This window comes from Poecilia reticulata, chromosome 19 (genome assembly GCF_904066995.2).
Source record: "Poecilia reticulata chromosome 19, P_reticulata-male-v2, whole genome shotgun sequence".
Classification (NCBI taxonomy): Eukaryota; Metazoa; Chordata; class Actinopteri; order Cyprinodontiformes; family Poeciliidae; genus Poecilia; species Poecilia reticulata.
The window spans coordinates 23820030-23841934 of NC_088848.1; the positions used below are offsets into that span (position 1 = coordinate 23820030).

The window sequence follows — 21905 nt, forward strand, 5'->3', positions numbered from 1 at the left end:
TCTGGGTTCATAAAAGGTCGCTCATTTCCTGCCGTTAAACTCTAAAACTGGATGAATGGAAGCAGGAGAGTGAAGATGTATATGTTGACTGACTTCTGCAAACATTTTTTAGTATCTCTTGTAAATCTGAAGATTTCTGGCAAATGATTGCTTGGAGAACTTGACCTATGAGCGATGCATTCAAAGTTCTGGAATCAACTATCATCCTCAAAGAGGCTCCGTCAGAACACACTGGACCAGATGAAGGACCATTCCTAAAAAAATCCAGGAAGTTTATGGTGAGGGTCAATCCAGATAGACCTTCAAAAACATCACGCCAGAAAACTCAAGGTAATAATTAGGAGTCGATCTTTGAGAGAACTTTAAGGGATCAGCTGGAGGAAGTAACTTAATGCAAACAAGCCAAAAATATCACTAAACTTAAGCAGAAGATAAGAAACCAAGGTTCTATGTGGGCTAGAGAGGACATGGACTGATTAATAACTGGACTGCAAATGTTTGAGTCCCAATAAAACCTACAGACTTGTCTAAAGGAGATCAAAGCAGTCTGATTAATTACGACTAATCAATGATCGAAATAATGTACACTAATTTAGGAACTGATTAATCATTAACTGGAGTATACTGTCTAAAAAAAACGCCCATTTGCTGAACGAATAGCCCATAAAAAACAAAAAAAACTTTCTGTTCTATCCAGAAGTCATGAGCGACAGTTTTACCTTCACCTGGTTCCAATCCTGTAAAAAACAAACAAAAAAAAAACCACCCAAAAGGGCTCACTAAAGGAATGCTTGGGCAATAAAATGTTTATTTTATTTTTAAAAATGAATTATTTTCATTTTCTTATGTATATCATATATTGTATACGATAAGCTTAAGTGCTTAGATGAAAAATCCACAGAATGTGTGGTTATGCGATTAATTGTCAGAGCAGCAGGACGGATGGCCGGTGAGTGAGTGAGTCGTGGACTATGGTCAGGTTATGGTCAGGTTATGACGCACCTGGAATCGCACATTTGGGTGCGAGTGTATCAGCAATTTGTTGTTGATTCCTAAACGCATCAGTACATGGAGTTGATTTGAAAGCTGTGGTAGCCCAAAACACAAAACTTTATCCTCATTATTCTGAGATTGCTCAATGATAATGGGAGATTATTTCAAAATTATGACGTTTTTTTGTTGTTGCTTTTGTTTATCAGTGTGGCAGGTGAGCTTCCAGCCCAATCCGAACCTGTGGAGGGGAAATTGTGCTATGTTGAGGGTTTAGTTGAACGGTCATGTAAAAACCAGCTCAGAGCAGCAACTCTGACCTGGAAATGAAACGGGACTTTCCTCCTGGACTTAAAGGTTGGGTTTCTGAACCCGGACCTGCCTACAAATCTCTTCACGGTATCAGTCGCATGAAGGACCGTCTCAGTTCAACTGTGACGGATCCACCGGAAACGTGACTGAAGCTGCTGTGTGTTGTCTATTTGCAGCTGATATCAACCGAACCGAACCGAACCGAACATGGAGATTTCATTTTTAGGCAAACAGGCGCTGGTTACAGGAGCAGGAAAAGGTGGGAATAATCCTCAGAGGACCGGTGTTGACGGTAACACCGGCATGCAGAGCGGGTTCAGTTCTGTGTTTATGCGGAAGTTGTCTCTCATTCCAGTGTTTTTAATAACTTTATCTCACCATTAGCGCGAGAAAAACATGTTTTACGTGTCTAACGGCTTCAGCCCCATTTTACCGTTATATTCACACGTCAATCCTTGACTGACTGAAATATTCTACAAATGAATATTATTAAAGTTAATTTAGTGAAACGGATCATGAAGTGATCCTCAGAAGAGATTCCTGCACCACGTGACGTCATTGGTCAGTTCTGGACTGGATGACCTGAACTGTATAATTTGTTTCCACTTTTTGAAAGTCAAATTAGAACATGTTGAGATATTCTGGAGTCTGTTCGTCTGACTTCATTACTTGGTTTCTCTGCTCTGAACTCAGGGATTCACAGTTAGTGTTCAGTTTACTGAATTCACCATTTGACTTTTAGACACTTCAGAAGGAAGATCGGGGTTGTCATCACAAAGGCTGAATAGTTATAGACTTGTCACATTTAGTTTTTTTTCACATCAAATAAAAAAATATGTATATTTTTAACTTTGTAACTATTTGGTGTATAAATTAAATGAATCCATTCAGTAATAAGGCTGCCGCCTGACAAACAGTGCCTCACTGGGAATCTGTAGATTCAGGTCTCTGTGTTCTTTATTCTCCGTCACAATCCAGTCATCATACTCTGGGTGTTTGAGGCTTGGTGGGCGATAAATTGCTACCATTGATCCAGTTTCCTCACTGCTTTCAAAATAAATTGTTGTACAGTATTGTACAACAATTATCACAAATGAAGTGATAAAAAGATTTTTGTCATTTAAAAAAAATTTTTTTTCCCAAAAACATTTTGAAAAATATTTGTGTGTGTGGAACTTCTGGAGATGATGATGCAAAGACGGATTTGACATAAAATCAAGAAAATGATGGACAACCCTGATCTTCTCTTTATGAGGCTGTCGTAGACAGAGCGCCTTCAGTCAGAGGTTTCTTCAGATTCACTGCATACAGGCAGCTACAGGAGATTCTTTCTGCCCACAGCCATCAGGATGTACAATAACTCTTTGACAAATTTGAATTGATATGATGGGCTGCACAGTGGCGCAGTTGGTAGTGCTGTTGCCTTGCAGCAGGAAGGTTCTGGGTTTGATTCCCGGCCCCGGTCTTTCTGCATGGAGTTTGCATGTTCTCCCTGTGCATGCGTGGGTTTCCTCCCACAGTCCACAGTTAATTGGTCTCTCCAAATTGTCCCTGGGTGTGAGTGTGTGTGTGCATGGTTGTGTGTCTCTGTGATGCTCTGCGACAGCCTGGCGACCTGTCCTGGGTGACCCTGCCTCTCGCCCAGAACGTTAGCTGGAGATGGGCACCAGCAACCCTCCTGACCCCACCAAGGGACAAGGGTGTAAAGAAAATGGATGGATGGATGGAATTGATATGACTTACAGCAACATTTAACTTCCCTTTGGGATCAATAAAGTATTTTTGAATCGAATGTGTGCGTGCATATGCGTGTTCGTGGATTTGTGTGTACTGGCAGCTTCAGTTTGGATGATGATCTATGTTTTGTGTTTCAGGTATCGGCAGGGCCACGGCTCTGGCTCTGGCACGCTGCGGGGCGCGGGTCACTGCAGTCACACGGACACAGGCTGACCTCGACAGTTTAGTGCAAGAGGTAACCCCCCTGTAGCGACTCCCTACACACACACACACACACACACACGCACGCACGCACGCACGCACACACACACACACACACACACACACACACACACACACACACACACACACACACACACACACACACACACACACACACACACACTACTTCATCCCCGTTCTTATTTGATACAAACTCCTTCACAGTTTGGATTTCTATAGTTTGCAGACTTCTTGTTCATTCTGTCTCTGCTTTCACTTTGAAAATAAATACTCTGACCCTCCTCCTTCGCCCACCTCCAGTGTCCAGCCATCATCCCAGTGTGTGTGGACCTGGCGGACTGGGCCGCCACCGAGGCTGCCTTGAAGGATGTCGGCCCCATTGATCTGCTGGTGAACAATGCCGCCTGCACCAAACTGCAGCCGTTCCTGGAGGTCACGCCTGACCAGTTTGATCTGTAAGACCAGAATGACACCATTTTATTCTCCTAGATGAAGCTCAGGTCAAAGGATGAGGACAAGAACTGAGTTATTGATATCAAACAACTGTTGTTGTTTTTCAGGCTGTTTAACGTGAATGTGAAAGCTGTGCTACACGTTTCTCAGGTAAAACAGCCCTTAAGTAAAATCTGCTTATTAAGCTGCAAATGTACATCTACATTAAATTCATTTATTGAATTCATCAAAACACTTTATTCACATTCTTCCTCACTATTGATTTCCTCAGAATAACCCTAAAACATCTGCCACTGGCACTCTGAGGTGGACTTTACGCTGTGCCGCATGTAGCAAAAACACAAAACTGCTGATGGCTGTGAATGCTTAACTCCTCAATACACACACACACACGCACACACACACACATACACACACACATATATATATAGTTAGATGGGCCATGCAATCCTTTTACTGTAAACAACTGAAGCTATCTGTTTCTGTCTGTGAGATGGTGGCTGGTGGGATGAAGACCAGAGGGTCGGGTGGCTCCATCGTCAACGTGTCCAGCCAGGCGTCTCAGCGCGCCCTGAGGGATCACACTGTTTACTGTGAGGAACAGACAGCTTGACATTCACCGTCTTCTCCTTCACCACAATTTGAGAAACAAACAGAAGAAATATAAATGAAATATTGCATAAAAGTGCAATATTTTTTGCCAGGCCTCTCAGAGAGTGAAACGCTCATTTTCAAGAGATTCATTGCACATATTGAAATATTTCTAGCTTTTGTCCTTTGCAGTTTTAATGATTGTGGCTCAGGTCAGATACAAAGGTCACGACCTTGTCTCCTGGTCGACGCTGCATTGACTGTGGAAACCCAGTGGACCAGAACCAGAAAAACATGATCCCCCTCACCTTACCATGATTGTGTCCTGCTGACCCAGAGTGACCCTGGAGGCTCAGGAAACCTCTGCAGGTGTTTTAGTTAATCAGCTGACTGGTGCTGACACCAGGAGTTTCCATTAATGACCTCGTTTACATGATTCTGATTTTCTGAGACACTGAATTTGCATAATCATCAAAATGACAAACAAAGGCTTGGGAAACATCACTTTGTATTTTATTTGATTATAATACATAATGAGTTTCCCTTTCTAAGATAACGGGCCAGAAATATTGCACTTTTTCACAGTATTCTAACTTTGATGTACCAGTAATCACTTACAGTGAGAGTTGCTGTGTCGTTCTGCTTTGCTCAGGTACCACTAAAGGGGCCCTGGACATGCTGACCAAAGTGATGGCCCTAGAGCTCGGACCCCATCAGGTACTGCTTCACTCAAACCTCCAGGAAGGATCCATTAAAGGAGCCCAACCTCCGTCTGTTTTAAACACCAGAACAGTTCCAGAGAACTCTTCTTGATCAGAGGACAGCTGTTCTCTTTCTCTCGTTTCCTGAAGCTGTTTGACCTCTAATCCAAAAAGTCACTTTAGAATTAAAGGTCCAAAAGTGGCCTCTAATCCATGAAAGTAGGTTTCAGCATATTCTAAATAACATCCATATATAGGCAAGCACCTCTTAGCTTTAATTTAACCTTAAATATAACTTTGTCTATAAAGCCTAAGTTCAGCATGTATCCAGTCTGCGTAGCAACAACACTGACAGTTACTGTCCAAAGTTTTTAAAAAGTTTTCTGCATGACCTCTGATATTATTTCCACACAGAAACATTCCCAGGTCATGTTGGCAGCAGAAACCTTTAACTGACAGAGCTTCCTCTCAAAAACCAAGGCATCAGTGACTTAGCAACATAAACTCCTGTCAGAGTGTGTGTTCTACACACACACCGTGATGCTGCTGTCTGTGCTGACTCAGAAACGTGTTCTGTGGTCCCATCAGATACGTGTGAACAGCGTCAACCCTACAGTTGTTATGACAAAGATGGGTCGCCTGGGCTGGAGTAATCCGGAAAAAGCCCAGACCATGAAGTCCCGCATCCCCCTGGGCCGCTTCGCAGGTCAGATACAAAGGTCACGACCTTGTGTCCTCACAAGTGTTGTTTGGTAATCTGTGGTCTTAAATAAGCAGCTTTCAGAGAGTTTACCAGTACTTTTATCTGAAACTTGACCAGAGTGTGACTCGCTTTCATCCTGACAGTTTATCACTTCAATAACTGAAATATTTCTTCAGTATGCAAGTCCTCTTCAACCTTCACAGCCTTTTATGATTTCTTTAAAACATTTTTACAATTTTCACACACAAAAAAATTACTTTAGAAAATCCAATGATTATCACAATTCTGAAAATGAGTTAGTGAACTCATTGTTCACTAACTCTCGTAATGCAGTTACAGAAATCACCTGTAACTGCATTACGAGAAATATACTAACACCGACCAGACTGCTGAAACAAACTGTTAGAATTGTTCTTATGGTAAAACGTAATCTTGTTTTCATATAGAAAACTGTTTAAAACATCATTCGAATGTTTTCTGACCAAACTAAGTTTGACTTACAGCTGAAACAAGATATTTACATAATGTTTTTATAAGACAAACAAGAACTGGTCTAATCGTTATGTTGTCTGGTATTAAAAGTCGATTTGAAAAGATGAGTCATTTAAAAACTGAAACAAGATTTTAGTTTCGGTTCTAAAAGAAACGGGCAGCCAGTGGAGGGAATACATAAGTAATAAAAGCGTGAATAACCACATCAAGGGCGTTATGGGGAAGATAATCCTTGATTTTACTAATCAGCATCAGATGATAAAAGCTAGAGTGGAATCTGAATCTAATGGACACACAACCAGAAAAGTTCAATGATCTGCTGCATGCTGTTAGCAGGTTCGATTTACCAAATAAAACACCTTTTATTGTTTTATTGCAGAAAATTCTCTGGTTTCAATTTTCTCTCCCTTTTCTCCAATTGAATAGATTAAATGAATGTAGTTTGTAGAAACTTGCTCGAAGCTGAAGTGTGTGTTTGTGTGTAGAAATCAATGGAAAGTCCCCACAAAGATAATGTGACAAACATGCATGTGTGCGTGTGTGCAGAGGAGGAGGACGTGGTGAATAGCATCTTGTTCCTGCTGAGTGAGAAGAGCAGCATGATTAACGGAGTGGCCCTGCCAGTGGACGGAGGCCACCTGGCCTGCTGAACATCACCAGGACTTCCAGCTGATCAGAGGCAGACATGCTGACAGCTCAGGGTTTTATTTGGACATTCAGATGTTCCAAAATAAATGGGTTTATTGTTGTTTAATCATTTTTCTTACCTTTTCTGTGGGGTTCTGAACATCAAAAAATTACATCCAAGGTGTAGATGTAGATCTCAGTGAAATAAAAGCATAAAAAACATATCATCTGGACTGATTAAAGGGATGAGGCTCAGTGCCTCCAAATCCGAGGCATGGTCTTGAGCCGGAAAAGTGCCGTCTCCGGGTCAGGGGGGTCGTCCTGCCTCAAGTGGATGAATTTAAGTATCTGGGGATCTTGTTCTTGTGCCCACAACACCTCACTAGAGAGGCAGGTGCAGCCTGCAACAGGTCCAGTTTGTCGCAGGCAGGTACGAGAGGCAGGTCGCAGGCTGGACAGGTCGCCAGCCTGTCGCAGGGCAACACAGAGACACACAGGACAAACAACCATGCACACACACACTCACACCTAGGGGCAATTTGGAGAGGCCAATTAACCTGACAGTCATGTTTTTGGACTGTGGGAGGAAACCAGAGTACCCGGAGAAAACCCACCATGCACAGGGAGAACATGCAAACTCCATGCAGAAAGACCGGGGCCGGGAATCGAACCCAGAACCTTCTTGCTGCAAGGCAACAGCTCTACCAGCTGCGCCACTGTGCAGCCTATTCTGGCAATTAGCAAACAGAAATATTTCAGGTAACTGAGCCAAAACAGGAAATATTCTGAGTTCATGTCAAACGGAAGAAAAAAATGTTTTCATACATTTTAAAAAGCTTTCCAGTGAAGATTAAACTCCTCCCTTCACCACTCACATGCACTGCCTTCAAACACTGCAGCGTGTCAAACACATGACACTGATTCCTCTGCGTATCATGTCAAATCACGACAGCAAGCTATGTTCTTTACGTATACATTTGTATTTAGTATACAAAAATGAGTTTTTTAACCACACCAACATGTGAATTAATAAAAAAGAAGACAAACAGCTGAAACAAGTATACAAGTCATTTTACATTACATACGTACATGGCCGATGCATTTCATCGTACAAGCTCTCAGAAGATTTACAGTGGGCCAAACAACCAGAAAACTTCCATGCAATAATAGTATTACAGTTTTTTTTTTCTTTTGCTGTGTTTCTCAGCTACATATCGACACCTTAGCTAGGCAGGACCACATGACATGATTCAACCACACAGCATGACAGGCAGCCCTGCAGGGTGAGGGAGACCGCCCCCCTCCACCCACCCTCCAACGCAGCCCTGCAACCAGAGAGAAAAATCTGCTCATAAAGGTGCAATCTGCACTGTTTGCTGTAATGACAAACTGCACAAAGATTGGCCCCTTTATACTATACACTGTTAGCAACACTTGTAAATTCAACATGAGCAACTAGAATTCCTTTAAAGTTAACTGTTTCACTTTTAGGAAGGTACATATTTAGGTACATACAGATATTCCTAATTTGTTGCGCATTCTGTACATCACTAGATGTAATTAAAATTCTATTTTTTTCTGCCTTAATGTCCACACAATTTTTGAAAACTCCTGTGTATTACTACAATATGAAATTGTACCAAAAACTGGACACTAAAAAACTTGGCTTAAAACAATGTTATCTTTAGTCGCCATCCCGATCAACACCGTGTCACTGCTACCGACACGAGCCTGTTCACACACAAATACCAGCGTCTATTTACATGCCTGTGACAAACTCACTCACACACACACACACATGAACAGAGAGTAGATCTAATCAGTGGGATTATGAAGACAGAGCATATTAAGACCATGCAAGCTCCTCCCTTTCCGAAGGCAGATCTCAGGCAGCAAGGTTGGACAGCTCCATGTTTGGCATGCTAGTCTGACGCACGTCCACGGCTCCAGAGTAGGAAATAAGAGAAAGCTCTGCTGTTTCTGTAGGTTTGCCTTCTTACTGAGGATCACATGGTTTGTGATGTTGTGGTAGATTCATTTAACAGTCAGACACAGAATAGACCCGGAAACACTGAAGTATTTGATCCCCTGCAAAGCGGATGGAGTTTGGGCGACCAAAAGGCACACAGATTACAATCAGTTCATCAATCCATCAGTAACAGATACTACCCAGGTGTCTTCTGTCTGCAGAATCAGTTTCTGACAGCAGCCCACTCAGAGAGGACATCAGGGGACAAGAACTTCAGTCTGAGGTTTGGTTGCTAGGTAACGCCAGTTAATGACCATGCAGTGTGTTCAGTCTGCAGCTCCATGAAGGGTCCCACCTCCGGGTGGATGACAAACGAGAAGCCAGGAGCATCTGAACCACAGCAGAAGGGAATCACTACACTGACTACTTTGTCAGTGTAGTGATTCCTGAACTTTGATCTTCACTTGAAGGTCAAAGTTCAGCTCCCCATGGAGAAGGCACATGACCAGGTTCTTCATTCTGCAGGTGTCATGTGGTGAGGAGATATTGAGACTAAAGCCAACCTCTATGGTATCAACTCGACCTGCTGAGAGCTGGTAGGGTCGAACGATACGGCAAAAACACCTGTCACAATGTAAGAGTTTCACATCAGTGAATATCAATTATTATTGATGCGTTTTTTTGTTTTAAATATCTGAAGTACTACCAAACCGGTGGTGTGAATTTCCTGTTTTTATCTAGTTTTCACTCCATGTTACTGTTTTTAGTTTTTAGCAGTTATGAGGAACAGTGGCAAAACCTGAAACAGCTGCTACGCAAGTTACTCAACAGGTTGTTGCTTAGCTGTGAGAGGTTGAGCAGCTAAAGCCTTTCCCCTGCCTACATCTCCCAGAGTGCTGTCTGGTTCTGGATATTGAATATTCAGCCCTAGGTACAGGATGAATGTGAGGGGCTGTAAACTGAACCACGACCGGTAAGCATGGACTAAAACACATCACCATGGCAACGGCTTCCAGAGCTCAGATCTGCAGACGCACCGTGCTGAAAGGTTTCTAGCGCTCCTTACTCAGATCTGTCTGACCTGCTGATGGTCCAGCAGGCCGCTGTGCTTCCAAACAGCCTCTTCCACCAGCATCACAGCAGGTTTTGATCAAATACTTCTGAAGAAAATTTGAATCAAAATTACATTTTGTTTTCTGGATCTTTCGCTGACATTTTGTTTCTCTGTGCTAAATTTAAACTACAACAGAAATTAGAGACTTTTGATTTTTTGAAGGCAAACCTACAAAGCAGCTCTGATTTCCTGACTGTAGTTGAAGTTTCCCACTGATTCTTGTCTAAGATCAGCTGCTTGCCAGAATTGAGTGTTGAATAGCAGAATCACTGGTTTGATGAGCCTCACTGGCACCAGATGAGCTCTCAGCCCAAATCCCAGCTTCTAGGAAACCAGGAAGTCGAGTTAAGTGTTTCAAGCTTAAAGAATTTCCTTCGAAAATGAAAAAGCTATTATGACATTATGACTTCACATTGTTTCTATACAAATGAAAATAAAGGAAGGCAGGTGAGAAGTTACAGCTGAGCTAAATTCTCATGGATAAATAATTATAGCTTAGTTGGCATAACCACAGTGTGTTACCCTGACTGCTCGCAGCTTTTCTGTAAAAAATGACAAACAGGCTGGAGATGAATTATTATAATTATTGGCCATCTTTTTTAAAAAGCCTCAGATCACATGATACAGCTGTGTTAAATATTTTACCTATTTTCTTTAGGCCTAAAACGTAAGCTGTGCTTTCTGCCACATTAGTCTGAGCTGCAGATCTGAACTCAGCGGTCAGTAATCAACTTCTTGCCATTCTCAGGTGGTCTGACCAGGATGTTTTTACACAGCTAGTCATGCTTATTATCTCAAAGTGCAGCTCAGAAAATGATAGCTGTGATATGCTGCGTTCCAGTTGTACTCGGAACTGGGAAATTCCGATTTCCTGGGCGGAAAATTCAACTGGAACGCTGTCTGAAGTCAGATTTCCCAAAGGGAAAGTGGAGCAACTCCAACATTCGCGCTTCAGTATGGCTGCTCCTCACATCAACAGTAGTAAGCTGAAGTGGAAACATTTTTATTTTGCAAAACACACATGTAAGAAAAAAATCAATATCACATGTAGTGCCTGTAACTCTAAACTGAACAAATTAAAAATGGTGTTTCCTTATCAAAAGTAAAGCTTAAAACGATGTTTGTAAGAGATACTGTGAACAATGTTTATGAGCGTTGCCATGTTCAAATCCCGACTTTCTAACTGGAGCGCCAGGTCTGACGTCAAACCCAGTTCTAAGTTCTGACTTACCAGGTAACTGGAATGCAGCATTAGCAGCCAGGAGGTTTTCAGGGCTGAATGAGCTGATCTTAGACAGGGAGCTGAGGGTAACTTCAACCCTGAACCTATCAACACCTGACGTTCTGTGTAATTACCACTGCGTTAATTTAAGCAAGCATGGCTGAGAGAGAAGAGAGCAGTAGAAAGATGGTTGTGGAAAGCTGCAGTCCTCCTGGCAACAGTACAACGGAGACGGACAGTCAGTGCCATTCACAAGGAACCTACCATCTTATTCAGGAATGGTTAAAAAAATGAATGTTGGTCATCTAACCAATATGGTTCTGAAAAATAAAAAAAAGACTACAGAAAGCAATCACTGAACTGCACACTCACTCTCACCAGTTTTAGCTCTCATTCTTTCAAAGAAAGTGTGTGTGTTGTTCATGATGATGTGGTGTAGCAGTGCCTCTTCCTCAGAACATGGTGCATCTCTTCCCTCTCTTCTTCACTGGTGGAGGGCAGAGCACGGCTCGGATGGCCTCGTCAAATACTGTCTTCAGGCCTCGCTGGGTCAGTGCGGAGCACTCCAGGTACTTCACAGCCCCTGAGGACCAGGAAGACATTGTGAGAGAGAAGGGTGAACATCCTAGTTCTAACAGGATGCCCAACATGTACTCTACATGTTTACAGATAGAGTATCTGAAAAGAACATAGAGTTTAAGGGTGCTTTCACACCTGATAGTCTGATAGACTCGGTTCGACTGAGGGCCAAAGTTGCAACGTTTGTTTCATTTTCAGATGCTCCAATTCTCTTCCACAAGACACTGAGTCAAACAAATGAAACCCTTTGAGCAACCTGTACCCCCCACCCTCACCTGTGGGGGCGCTGCGCCAAGAAACACAACACAAAAACCTCTGAAGTAGACACTGAGCACAATTTCCTTCTTCACCAAAATGTAAACAAAAAACAAGCCATTTGTCCTGCTAGTGCTAGACTTGCATGTTTGTTTTGGTTGTATTTACACAGAATGCCCTGCGCTGTAGTCCGCTTCCTGCTTTTGGAGCGCATCCACATATGCATTTGAAACGCACCAGAGGTCAACCCAACTGAACCGAGACTGATTTTTTTATGCTTTGGTAAGTTTTGCTGAAAAAAAATAAATAAATAAAATAAATAAATAAATAAATAAATAAATAAATAAATAAATAAATAAATCTATCTATCTATCTATCTATCTATCTATCTATCTATCTATCTATCTATCTATCTATCTATCTATCTATCTATCTATCTATCTATCTATCTATCTATCTATCTATCTATCTATCTATCTATCTATCTATCTATCTATCTATCTATCTATCTATATACATAACATAACTTAAAATAAAGTTGACTGTGTAATTTAACAACTTGAAATTGGGCTTCTCTCTTTAAAACACTTCTGCTCTTTTTGCCACTCCACCTTCAGGAAGTCATCACAACGAGGCTCCTCTATTAACCTTTTAACAATGTTTTTAGCAGTACTGCGCTGAGAAGTAGCTCCTATAATGAGCTCAGCAGATGTACAGTTGTACAAGGTTGCTGCTGGCTAGTCTGAAGGAGCTGAGTTGGGTGTGATGCGGAGGGCTGCTCTGTGAGACTGAAACCTGGAAACTGTGAAACCAAGGAGGAGCTGCACATCAGAGGCGGAGCTAGGTCCATCGAAGTGTTTTGCACAGCTGAATGGTTGCCATGGGGATTGAAGGATTTGATTCTTTCAAACACGTATGAAAGAATCAAAGCAACACTCCAGATATTTTTTTGATGAGGAAATAGCATTACAGCTAAAAAGAGTCGATTTTCCATAATACTGTCCCTTTAAGACTAAACCACCACAGTGGCCACTACATCACATCTAAAGAAACGTAAACTCTGCATAGTAAACTACCTAAATCACCCATCCTTCACTTTGAGTTCATATTCTCCATTCTAGCTGCATTACTCATAAATGAGTGCTAACAAATGTGTTCTGTCTGCGCTGCTCTCACCGATCTCCCTCGCCATAGCCAGACCCTGAGGATAGGTAATGGGAGACAGCTTCTTGTCCCGCAGCCTTTCGATGGTGTCCTTGTCATCTCGAAGGTCCAACTTCGTCCCCACCAAGATAATGGGTGTGTTGGGGCAGTGGTGTCTCACCTCTGGGTACCACTACAGCACCAGAGGCGCACACAGGGACGTGTGCACAAGTGGATTTACAGAGAGACAATGTCAGTGGAGACAAGAAACAGGAGAGTTAGCTGGATGCAGAGGACGAGTGTTACACGCCTCTCCACAAGGATGAGCGACATGAAGGAAAGGTTAAAGCTGCAGTATGGAACTTCAAAAATATCTTTTTACATATTGGTTGAAACTGTCACCATGTGATGACAATTTTTTTCACAGATTACCTGTCTCATGTTACACCGATATAGTGACAGCTTCAGCAAATATATAAAAAATATTTTTCATAAAAGTTATCTACAAATAATTTGAAGGTTGAACAAGTTTAAATGACATGATGAGGAAGTTCTGCAGAGGGAGGTGGGACCTTGTTCAAGGTGTGATTTCACATGAGAGCATTTCTTTATGCTCAGCACGCCAAACCTCAGCGGCCGCCTCTCCCTCCGCAGAGTGCCAGCACTGCTTCAGGCCTCGCTTTGCAACGGCTCTCTGCTCCGGCTTCAGACGGAGTCAGCTTAACTTCTGACCATTCCAAGCCAAGGACTGAACATCTGCAGTGGCCGTCTCTAATGCCAGGGGGCGCTATAGATGTGCCTCCTAGTGGTCAGACTCGGCTCAAGCGGGGTAATGGAAGGGGGACGGGCGGTCAGTCAGCGTACTGACCTTAGCTCGGACGTTCTCAAAAGAGGCCGGACTGACCAGGGAGAAGCATATCAAGAACACATCCTGGGAGAGAATCAGAGAGATCGCTGGTTGACAGGAAATCTGTATGTTTGTGTGAGTGTGAGTGTGTTCGTGGCCACGAGTTTATTTATAGAATAACTGGATAAATTAATTTCTGGATCACTATCTATAGGCCAATTATCAAATAATATGAAGCTTTAGATTCTGTGAGCTACAGGAAGTTGTATAATTCCTGTTTTACTTTAATTGACATTTCCTTATACCAGACGGTCAGTCGTGTGTTTTTCTAAAATATTTGGATATGTGGAAATTTAATATTAATAAAAATATTTTAAAAAGTCTTAAAAAATGAATAAAAACCTTATTAAAGTGTTCTGTTAAATATAAACAAACACTTCCCGTAGTGTCTTTCTGTCTGCCTTTGAAACAGACTCTTTTCTCAACATTTAACACTAATGTCTTATTGATAAAGCAACTGAAAGCTTTTTTCCACGTGAACACCTCATTAGAGCTAAAAACATGATTGTTTTACATATTTTCATTTATTTTAGTTTCTTAGATGTGCTGATTTTAATCCTTTGCAGTGAATTATATATTTATTTATTTGAATCATTTTATGATGCTGTTTTCTTGACACTGGCAAAGTCTGGTCGGTGACCAGAGGTCCCAGGCGCGCTGGCGGGAAACAGTTCAAAATGAATGTGGAAACATTTGTTTTTCAAATTTAAAAATATACGACTCAGAATATCACCACAGAATATCAGGAAATGGGAAAACCAGATGTTACCTGGCAGCTTTGTTGGGAAATTTAGTTGAAGACAAAAAATTAAGCTAAGTATTTTTTGTAAGTTGCTTAAAATATTTATATAATAAACATTTACTGTATTATGAATTCATTTAGGTATAGTCAGTAATTTATTTGAGTTTTTATCGAGGGATATGCCACCTACTGGCTTGAATGGCTAACTGCATCTGCCTAAACTACAGATCTCCTGATTAGTTTTGTGTAAGCAAACATCAGAACAATTTTCCTTTAAAATGCAACAGAAATGAACTTTTCTTATGCAGCCTCTAATGGAGGGTCCTAATTTTTCACTTGGTTATATGACCCTATATGTACATTTGTCCATACAGTTGCTCCTACATGACAGTGTGTGAGAGAGGAAGTGATTTTGGGAGGAAGGAGTCGGAGTACCGTCTGTGGGTAAGACAATGGTCTTAATCTATCATAGTCCTCCTGTCCTGCCGTGTCCCAGAGGCCCAGGTTCACTGGCTTCCCATCCACCATTACATTGGCAGAGTAGTTGTCGAAGCTAGAACAGACAGGAGAGCACACAGTCAGAAAAAACAAGCATGAATTGTACAAACTCCCAGCTGATCTGAGTCCTGATAAAGAAATGGATGGCAGCAAAAACAGATGTAAACCTCAGAATTAGATCAGAAGCTGTTCAGACGAGGTTCTGGAGAAAAGCTGAAACACCCTTTAGCTACAGTTCTAGCTACGTCAGACTCTTTTTCATAAATTGTATAGTTCTTTGACTTATGTGATGTGACTTACATGTGTTTTTCTTTTTTGCTCTTCATGATTCACTTTTTGATTTATGTGTTATATGTTAAATAAGACCAATGCAAAGATCAATGTAATTGATTAATTACATTGATTTTAAGGCATTACAAATTTTTATGCAATTAAACACATTTATTTTATGTACAAAAGTCCCAGTCAGTAAACATATTATATATTACATTATCGATGTGACCTTCGTTAAGATCTACGGTTGTTCTTCACACTGTGACTTTGTGGCAGAGGGTTTCCACTCACTGCTTCGGTTTCTCTTTGTTTCTGGTAAAGAAATGAAGGCTTTGTGTTTTATCCTGGCCTGTTGATTTGTGCTTATCATGATAGAGGGTGTACTTTCTTTAGTATATTCTACATGCCATGTTTAACAGAAACTGTTTACTAATTAGTATTCTGCATGTTATTTTGTAGCACCATCATCCCTAACTGTCAGGGTAAACTGTGTCATCAGCACGGGTTGCTTTTTTTCTTCCTCCAGTGGAAGTGTTTACGGCTCACTCACACAGTGGGGATGTATTCACCAGGAAAGGCATTGGTGGTGTAGCTGATCAGCAGACAGGTCTTTCCCACAGCCCTGAGGAAGAAGAGAAACGAGGGCACATTTATCAAACAGGTCCATACATGCACAAATGGAGCAGTCATGTCTGTACGGAGTGTGTGGATGAGTCAATAATGTCTGACATGCCTTTAGGTGGAGTGTGTGGACAGGCTACTACTCCCCTCCACTGGGCCGCACACACACTGGCCCAGATTCATGTTGCCCATGAACACAGTGGCCCTCTGTGACACAGCCTCCTCCCACTACTGTGAGCACAAGCTCATTCTAACACACACACACAGGACCTGCTCCCCTCCTATATTGGACTCACAGGCTGCAGGACTGTCCTCAGACTGACGATAGCATGGACATTAACGATAGTACTGTTAATGCAAGGACCCTGTAAATCTGGGAGGCTGGCCCCAAACAATCACACACTGTTTCCTGGCTGTTCAGACTGTGAGTGGAAGGGGCTTTGGGGAGGGGGACAAAGGCAGATTACTCTAGGAAAAGGAAATACTTGGTTCTAGGATAGGAAAGATGTCCACTTCCAGTCAGACAATGCCTCCAACTCATTTTTTATTAATGTCCCTTTTGAAAAGTACCATGTTTGATTATTCATTAACTATACAGCCAGTCCTCCATGTAGGTTTGTGTTGACTTTAAAATACAAACCAGAGGGTAAACTCAAGCTACAATATGATGGACATTAAGAGAAATCACTATTTGTCTAACAGCTGTGTAACTGCAACATGCCTATGCTTTAAACTTGTATTCAAACCACACAGTTCAATTACAAGACACTAAACCTCTGTAGAAGAAAACAACATGTGCTGAAGAGGTTGCAGTTAACTGAAGAGCCAATCCACTGACTTAAAGAAAAATGGAGCAACATTTGAAAGCAGCATTGTTGTTTTCAAGGTCAGGGGTCTGAAAACAAAACTGAATTTGTGTCACACTACAATTCAGTTCATAACACATCATCTCTTATTTATAAGCAAGGGGGAAAAAAGTTCAGTCAATCCAATGTATAGTTCAGGTTCAGTTTATTATTCAAATTGATTGAAAAGTTTCTATCTAAGGAAACCCAAAAGATTGAGTCACTGACTTTCAGCATTCCTCCAGGAGAAACATGTAGAAATAGTACCTTGTACTGTGTCACTGACTTTTCAAACATCCCTCACACTGAGCATGCATGTAGCGACAGTGGAGAGGAAAAAGTTCCCTTTAATATGAAAAAAACTCCAGCAGAACCAAAACCTGGTTCAGAGTGAATGGACTGAACCTGAAGCATGGTGGCTCAGGCATCATGATATATGGATGTTTCTCAAACTGTTGGGCCCATTTACCATAAAATTACAGTTTCAACATGCCAGCAACCTCAAACACACCAGTAAGCAGCATCTTGGTTCTACGCCAGTGACTTCCAGTCCAATAACTGGACTTTAATGGAGTCCAATGGTCTTGACCTGGATCATAGTGTCAGAAGTTGGTCGACTTCATGCAACCCAGAAACTCCCACTGTGTCAGGCATCAGCTTTTGAAACCTATAAGTTTATTATTCACTGTTCTAAAATTGAGCTGAATGTTAAACTGCAGACTGTAATGTAGAATCCAGATAGATGGATCTTTAGGGGTGTGATGATGGGCCTCAGTGGAAAGAAAACACTTCCACAGAAGAAGAGAACCCAGTGATCACCCCATAGTCTTCTGATTAGCTCACAGCTAACTTCCTGAGCCCAGCTGATAAATAGTAGTAAATGTGACCAGTGGTGCCTAATTTATTACTGAATATTTACTTGGTTTTAAAACTTAAAATCTATTGGTTTAAGGAAGTTATTAACAAATTACCAATAGGTACAGTAATAATAAGATTATTCTAAGAATAATGGAGTAGAAAAGACATTTTGGTCAGGATTAGAAAGAATAGAAAATAATAGTATGAAAAAGTATGAAAAGTAATGAAACCAATATAACAGGTTTCATTATCCTGTTATATTGTTTGTGTTTTACATCCTAACAATGTAAAACACAAACACAAACACAAACTTATTACAGGCCTAAAACCCAGGAAAAACACAACCCTGAGTCTCAAGGAAGTCAGCAGGCTGTCAGAGGCCACAATCAGGCTCTCACCATGCCACAACCCCAGGCATCTGTGCAGACACACGCACACATACGCATGCACACACACACACACACAGAAAAAAACAAAAACAACATGCAATGAATGACAGAAAAACACACAAATATTGAAAACATATAACAGATGTACTACTTAAAATAAAACTAGAGAAAATCAGATTTGATGGCTCTGAAAACAGGTTCGTTTTCAATCAACCCTCAACAAAGATCCAGGAGCTGCAGGCCCCTGGAGCTGCAGGCCCCTGGAGCTGCAGGCCCCTGGAGCTGCAGGCCCCTGGAGCTGCAGGCCCCTGGAGCTGCAGGCCCCTGGAGCTGCAGGCACCTGGAGCTTTGGTTGAGCTGTCTGTCTATGAATCTTGGTAGTGACGTTTGTATGGAGAAAGGACAGAACCTGAAAACTCATCCTCTGCAGCTCAGTCCGCTACGTCGTCTACAATCCTATGGTGGCTGCAAGTAAAACTTCACCAACATAACTGAATAAATCATTTTTTGGGAAATCAAAAACAATCTAAAATTTCAATGAGAAGCTAAAACATTTGCCGTCAACTGGAAAGAACAAAAGTAGCAGTGGCAACATGGCAACACTCCCTTCCTCCCAGGACTGAGGAGAACCTGTAGGCATCAAAGCAACATGAAATGTTCACACATATTGATGCTGGTGGCGGTTCATACTGCTCTTTACAGGTAGCTCTCCAGGGGCCCCTCAAAAGGGCCACTTTGGTTCTCATTGTAGAGACGCAAACAGGTTGCTATTGACATGTGGTAATGTTACACAAACCAACCAAGTAGAGGAGACAGCAACAAGCCACATACTGCACACTTGGGTTTAGGCCTGGGTAATAAATCAACAATAATATATATTACAATGAAAACATGATCAATTTCAATAGATAATACATTTGATGGAATTTTCAATATATAGAATATTCACCTAACTCTGAGCCAGAACTGCACAGCATTCTGGGAGATGTAGGCAAGGAAAGGCTTTAGTCACTCAACCTCTCTGGCGGTTGAGCAGCTAGCATCAACTAACTCACTCACTCTTTGGTTACCTAGCAATAACCTGTGGATTAATTTGCGCATCCATCCATCCATCCATCCATCCATCCATCCATCCATCCATCCATCCATCCATCCATCCATCCATCCATCCATCCATCCATCCATCCATCCATCCATCCATCCATCCATCCATCCATCCATCCATCCATCCATCCATCCATCCATCCATCCATCCATCCATCCATCCATCCATCCATCCATCCATCCATCCATCCATCCATCCATCCATCCATCCATCCATCCATCCATCCATCCATCCATCCATCCATCCATCCATCCATCCATCCATCCATTTTCTAGACACCCTCATCCCTTAGTGGAGTCGGGAGGCAAACAACACCTTTTGTTTAGAAATGGTAAAAATGAGAAACAGAACTGAGTGAAGACACACAGGATGTGAAAACGTCCATTCATGGTGTGAGCAAGTTGCAATTCTTGTCATGGCAGCTGGCGCCTAAATGGCTCTAGAAAACCACAACATTTAAGAATAACTGGGAGCAGTTCTACAACATGGATGGAGTGAAAGTGTGTGTAGCACAGCACAGGCTCATTGTCAACACCTACAGTGTGAGGGTTGTTAGCAGTTTTACATCTGTACAGTCTGTACCAGAGCTCAGGAAAACTCATCACTAAACTTGTTCCAAGACGTCCAATCTAAGACTAATCCTGGCTTACCTTTCCTTCCATAAATCAACAGGAAATGAATGGTTTATGAAACCACTGTAAACTCTTTGATTAACTCAGTAACAAAATGACTGATGATATTTAAGAATCACTGGCTCTCCCTCCTGTATGGAGCCACTTGAAGGCCAGATATATCACTGATATGTAGAGTGTGAACTCTTGAAATATAAAATTGCAGACTGATACTGAGATGATCACTACGAAGTATTCAGTTTCTGTGCACATCAAATCTGGAACAAACCTCCAGAAAACTGCAAAACAGCTGAAACACTGAGTTCCTTTAAATCAAGGCTAAAAACTCACCTGGTTAGAGCTGCTTTCAACTCATAACTACTGGAACATTGATCAAAATGTGTAGTGTTGATTTTGATGGTGGCACGTGATGTGTAAGGCACTTTGAACTGCCTTGTGGCTGATGCGTACAATACAAATAAACTAGATTGATTGATATTGTGCAGCTCTAGACAGGCTCACGTTTTAATTTTTTGAAATAAAGTTTAGATGCCTTTAAAAACAAATGATACATCTATTCAGTCTTACAGGCATTTCTTGAGTTTAATTTAATTTCAATTCTACTTCTTAACAGTTTTTGCAACTTTTCTAAGATCTTTATATTGTTTTGCATCTGTATAGGAGTCCACAGTGAGCTGTGGGTTTAAAACTGCACACTATCTATGATACTACTTTAAGATTTAAGTGTTTTTTTTTATGTAACATGAATAATTCCTTTCAGCAGGTTATGTGTACATTCTGAACACCATATGCTGCAAGTTATGGCGTCACAAATCTTTAGAATTACGGGATTTATTCCAGAATTATACCGAGGAGGAATTTACAGCTGTGAATTTATTTATTTATTTTTGATATGTATTCTGACATTCAGCCTTTTTGAACAAAATATGAGTACTGACTCATTCAACATTTATGAATATATCTAGTAAAAACAGCATTAAGGATCGTGAGCGGTGGCCGCTGCAGCAGGCAGGAATCTGGGCGCTAGAAGACAAGGGGCTGGGTGAGCGGTTACAATAGCGGGGCCTGCTTGCTGCTGGCAGGGAGGGCCACGCATTCCTCAGCGTGCATCAGCACTTCAGCCTGCCTCCACTGGCCTACGATGGCCGTGTTCTCTGCGAGGCTTCCCGAGGCGCCCGGCTCCTCCCTGCACGCTGCAGCGGCCGGGTTGCAGCCAGAGAGTCGCTAAAAGAGGGGCGAGCCGACCGCCAACCCGGAGAAAAACGGGTCAGGCAATGCAGCGCTCCGTGAGCCCCATCCCTTTTCCCACTTAGCATCCTCCCATCATCCGTCTGTCGGCGGCCGCATCACATGAGCAATGCTCCGCTACTGGCCCGTATCAGCTGAAAGAGCCCTTACCCGTCGCCGACCACCACACATTTGATCGCTTGCATTTGGACAGGAGCTGGACGCTTTCCGGGAACCGGGGCTGGACAGTTCAGGGATCCGACAGTCCGCGCTGAGGGATCGGATGAGAGCAGCGGGTTAGTCCGCCTGGCGATGAAGCCGCAGTGAAAGAGGTCGATGACGAACTGCGCCGACTTTCTCCGGGAACAACCGAGTGTTGTTAAAGGGACAGGCCCGACAGAGAGACAAACGGTGGAAATGCCGCGTTCCAGGATGTTAAAATGACGTCACAGTCAGCCAGGCCGTTTTCCAGTTAAGACGTCAGATCCACGGGTGGGATTGTCCCAGTGATCAGGCTAACATCTGTCAACAGATACTAAACTCACAGCTGGCCCAACGTAGTACATGGTAGTACACTGTTTGACTTGGGGCTCCTGTTCCTGTCCCATTACCACCAGAGGGCAAAGTAGGCTCCACCTTAATGAAGAGTTTCACTACTTCAACATTTATACTCAAGTAAAAGTAAAAAGTGGCTTTCT

At 42.1% G+C, this 21905-nt stretch overlaps 2 protein-coding genes across 7 annotated transcripts; one reads left to right on the forward strand and one right to left on the reverse strand.

The window, feature by feature from the left end:
* The first annotated feature begins 47 nt into the window (after positions 1-47).
* On the forward strand, positions 48-6955 carry dcxr (dicarbonyl/L-xylulose reductase). 4 transcript variants are annotated; one of them, XM_081600809.1, is made up of 9 exons: positions 48-330; positions 3177-3274; positions 3562-3716; positions 3822-3864; positions 3986-4072; positions 4208-4307; positions 4958-5022; positions 5595-5712; positions 6748-6955. In XM_081600809.1, exons 1-9 carry the CDS (start codon positions 168-170, stop codon positions 6849-6851), a joined length of 933 nt encoding a protein of 310 aa, XP_081456935.1. In that variant the 5' UTR covers positions 48-167; the 3' UTR covers positions 6852-6955. The 4 variants fall into 4 exon arrangements, with proteins under 4 accessions (XP_081456935.1, XP_081456936.1, XP_081456937.1 ...); XM_081600811.1 differs by lacking the exon at positions 48-330 and adding an exon at positions 1209-1561; XM_081600810.1 differs by lacking the exon at positions 3986-4072.
* Positions 6956-7789: 834 nt separating this feature from the next.
* Positions 7790-21597, reverse strand: rac3b (Rac family small GTPase 3b). 3 transcript variants are annotated; one of them, XM_017310907.2, is made up of 6 exons: positions 21379-21597; positions 16081-16152; positions 15195-15312; positions 13979-14041; positions 13141-13303; positions 7790-11717 (listed from the first exon to the last, which is right to left on the reverse strand). In XM_017310907.2, exons 1-6 carry the CDS (start codon positions 21411-21413, stop codon positions 11656-11658), a joined length of 513 nt encoding a protein of 170 aa, XP_017166396.1. In that variant the 5' UTR covers positions 21414-21597; the 3' UTR covers positions 7790-11655. The 3 variants fall into 3 exon arrangements, with proteins under 3 accessions (XP_017166396.1, XP_081456939.1, XP_008436415.1); XM_081600813.1 differs by having other exon boundaries at positions 7790-11716; positions 13144-13303; positions 15138-15312; positions 21379-21590; XM_008438193.3 differs by having other exon boundaries at positions 7790-11716; positions 13144-13303; positions 21379-21579.
* Positions 21598-21905: the final 308 nt, after the last annotated feature.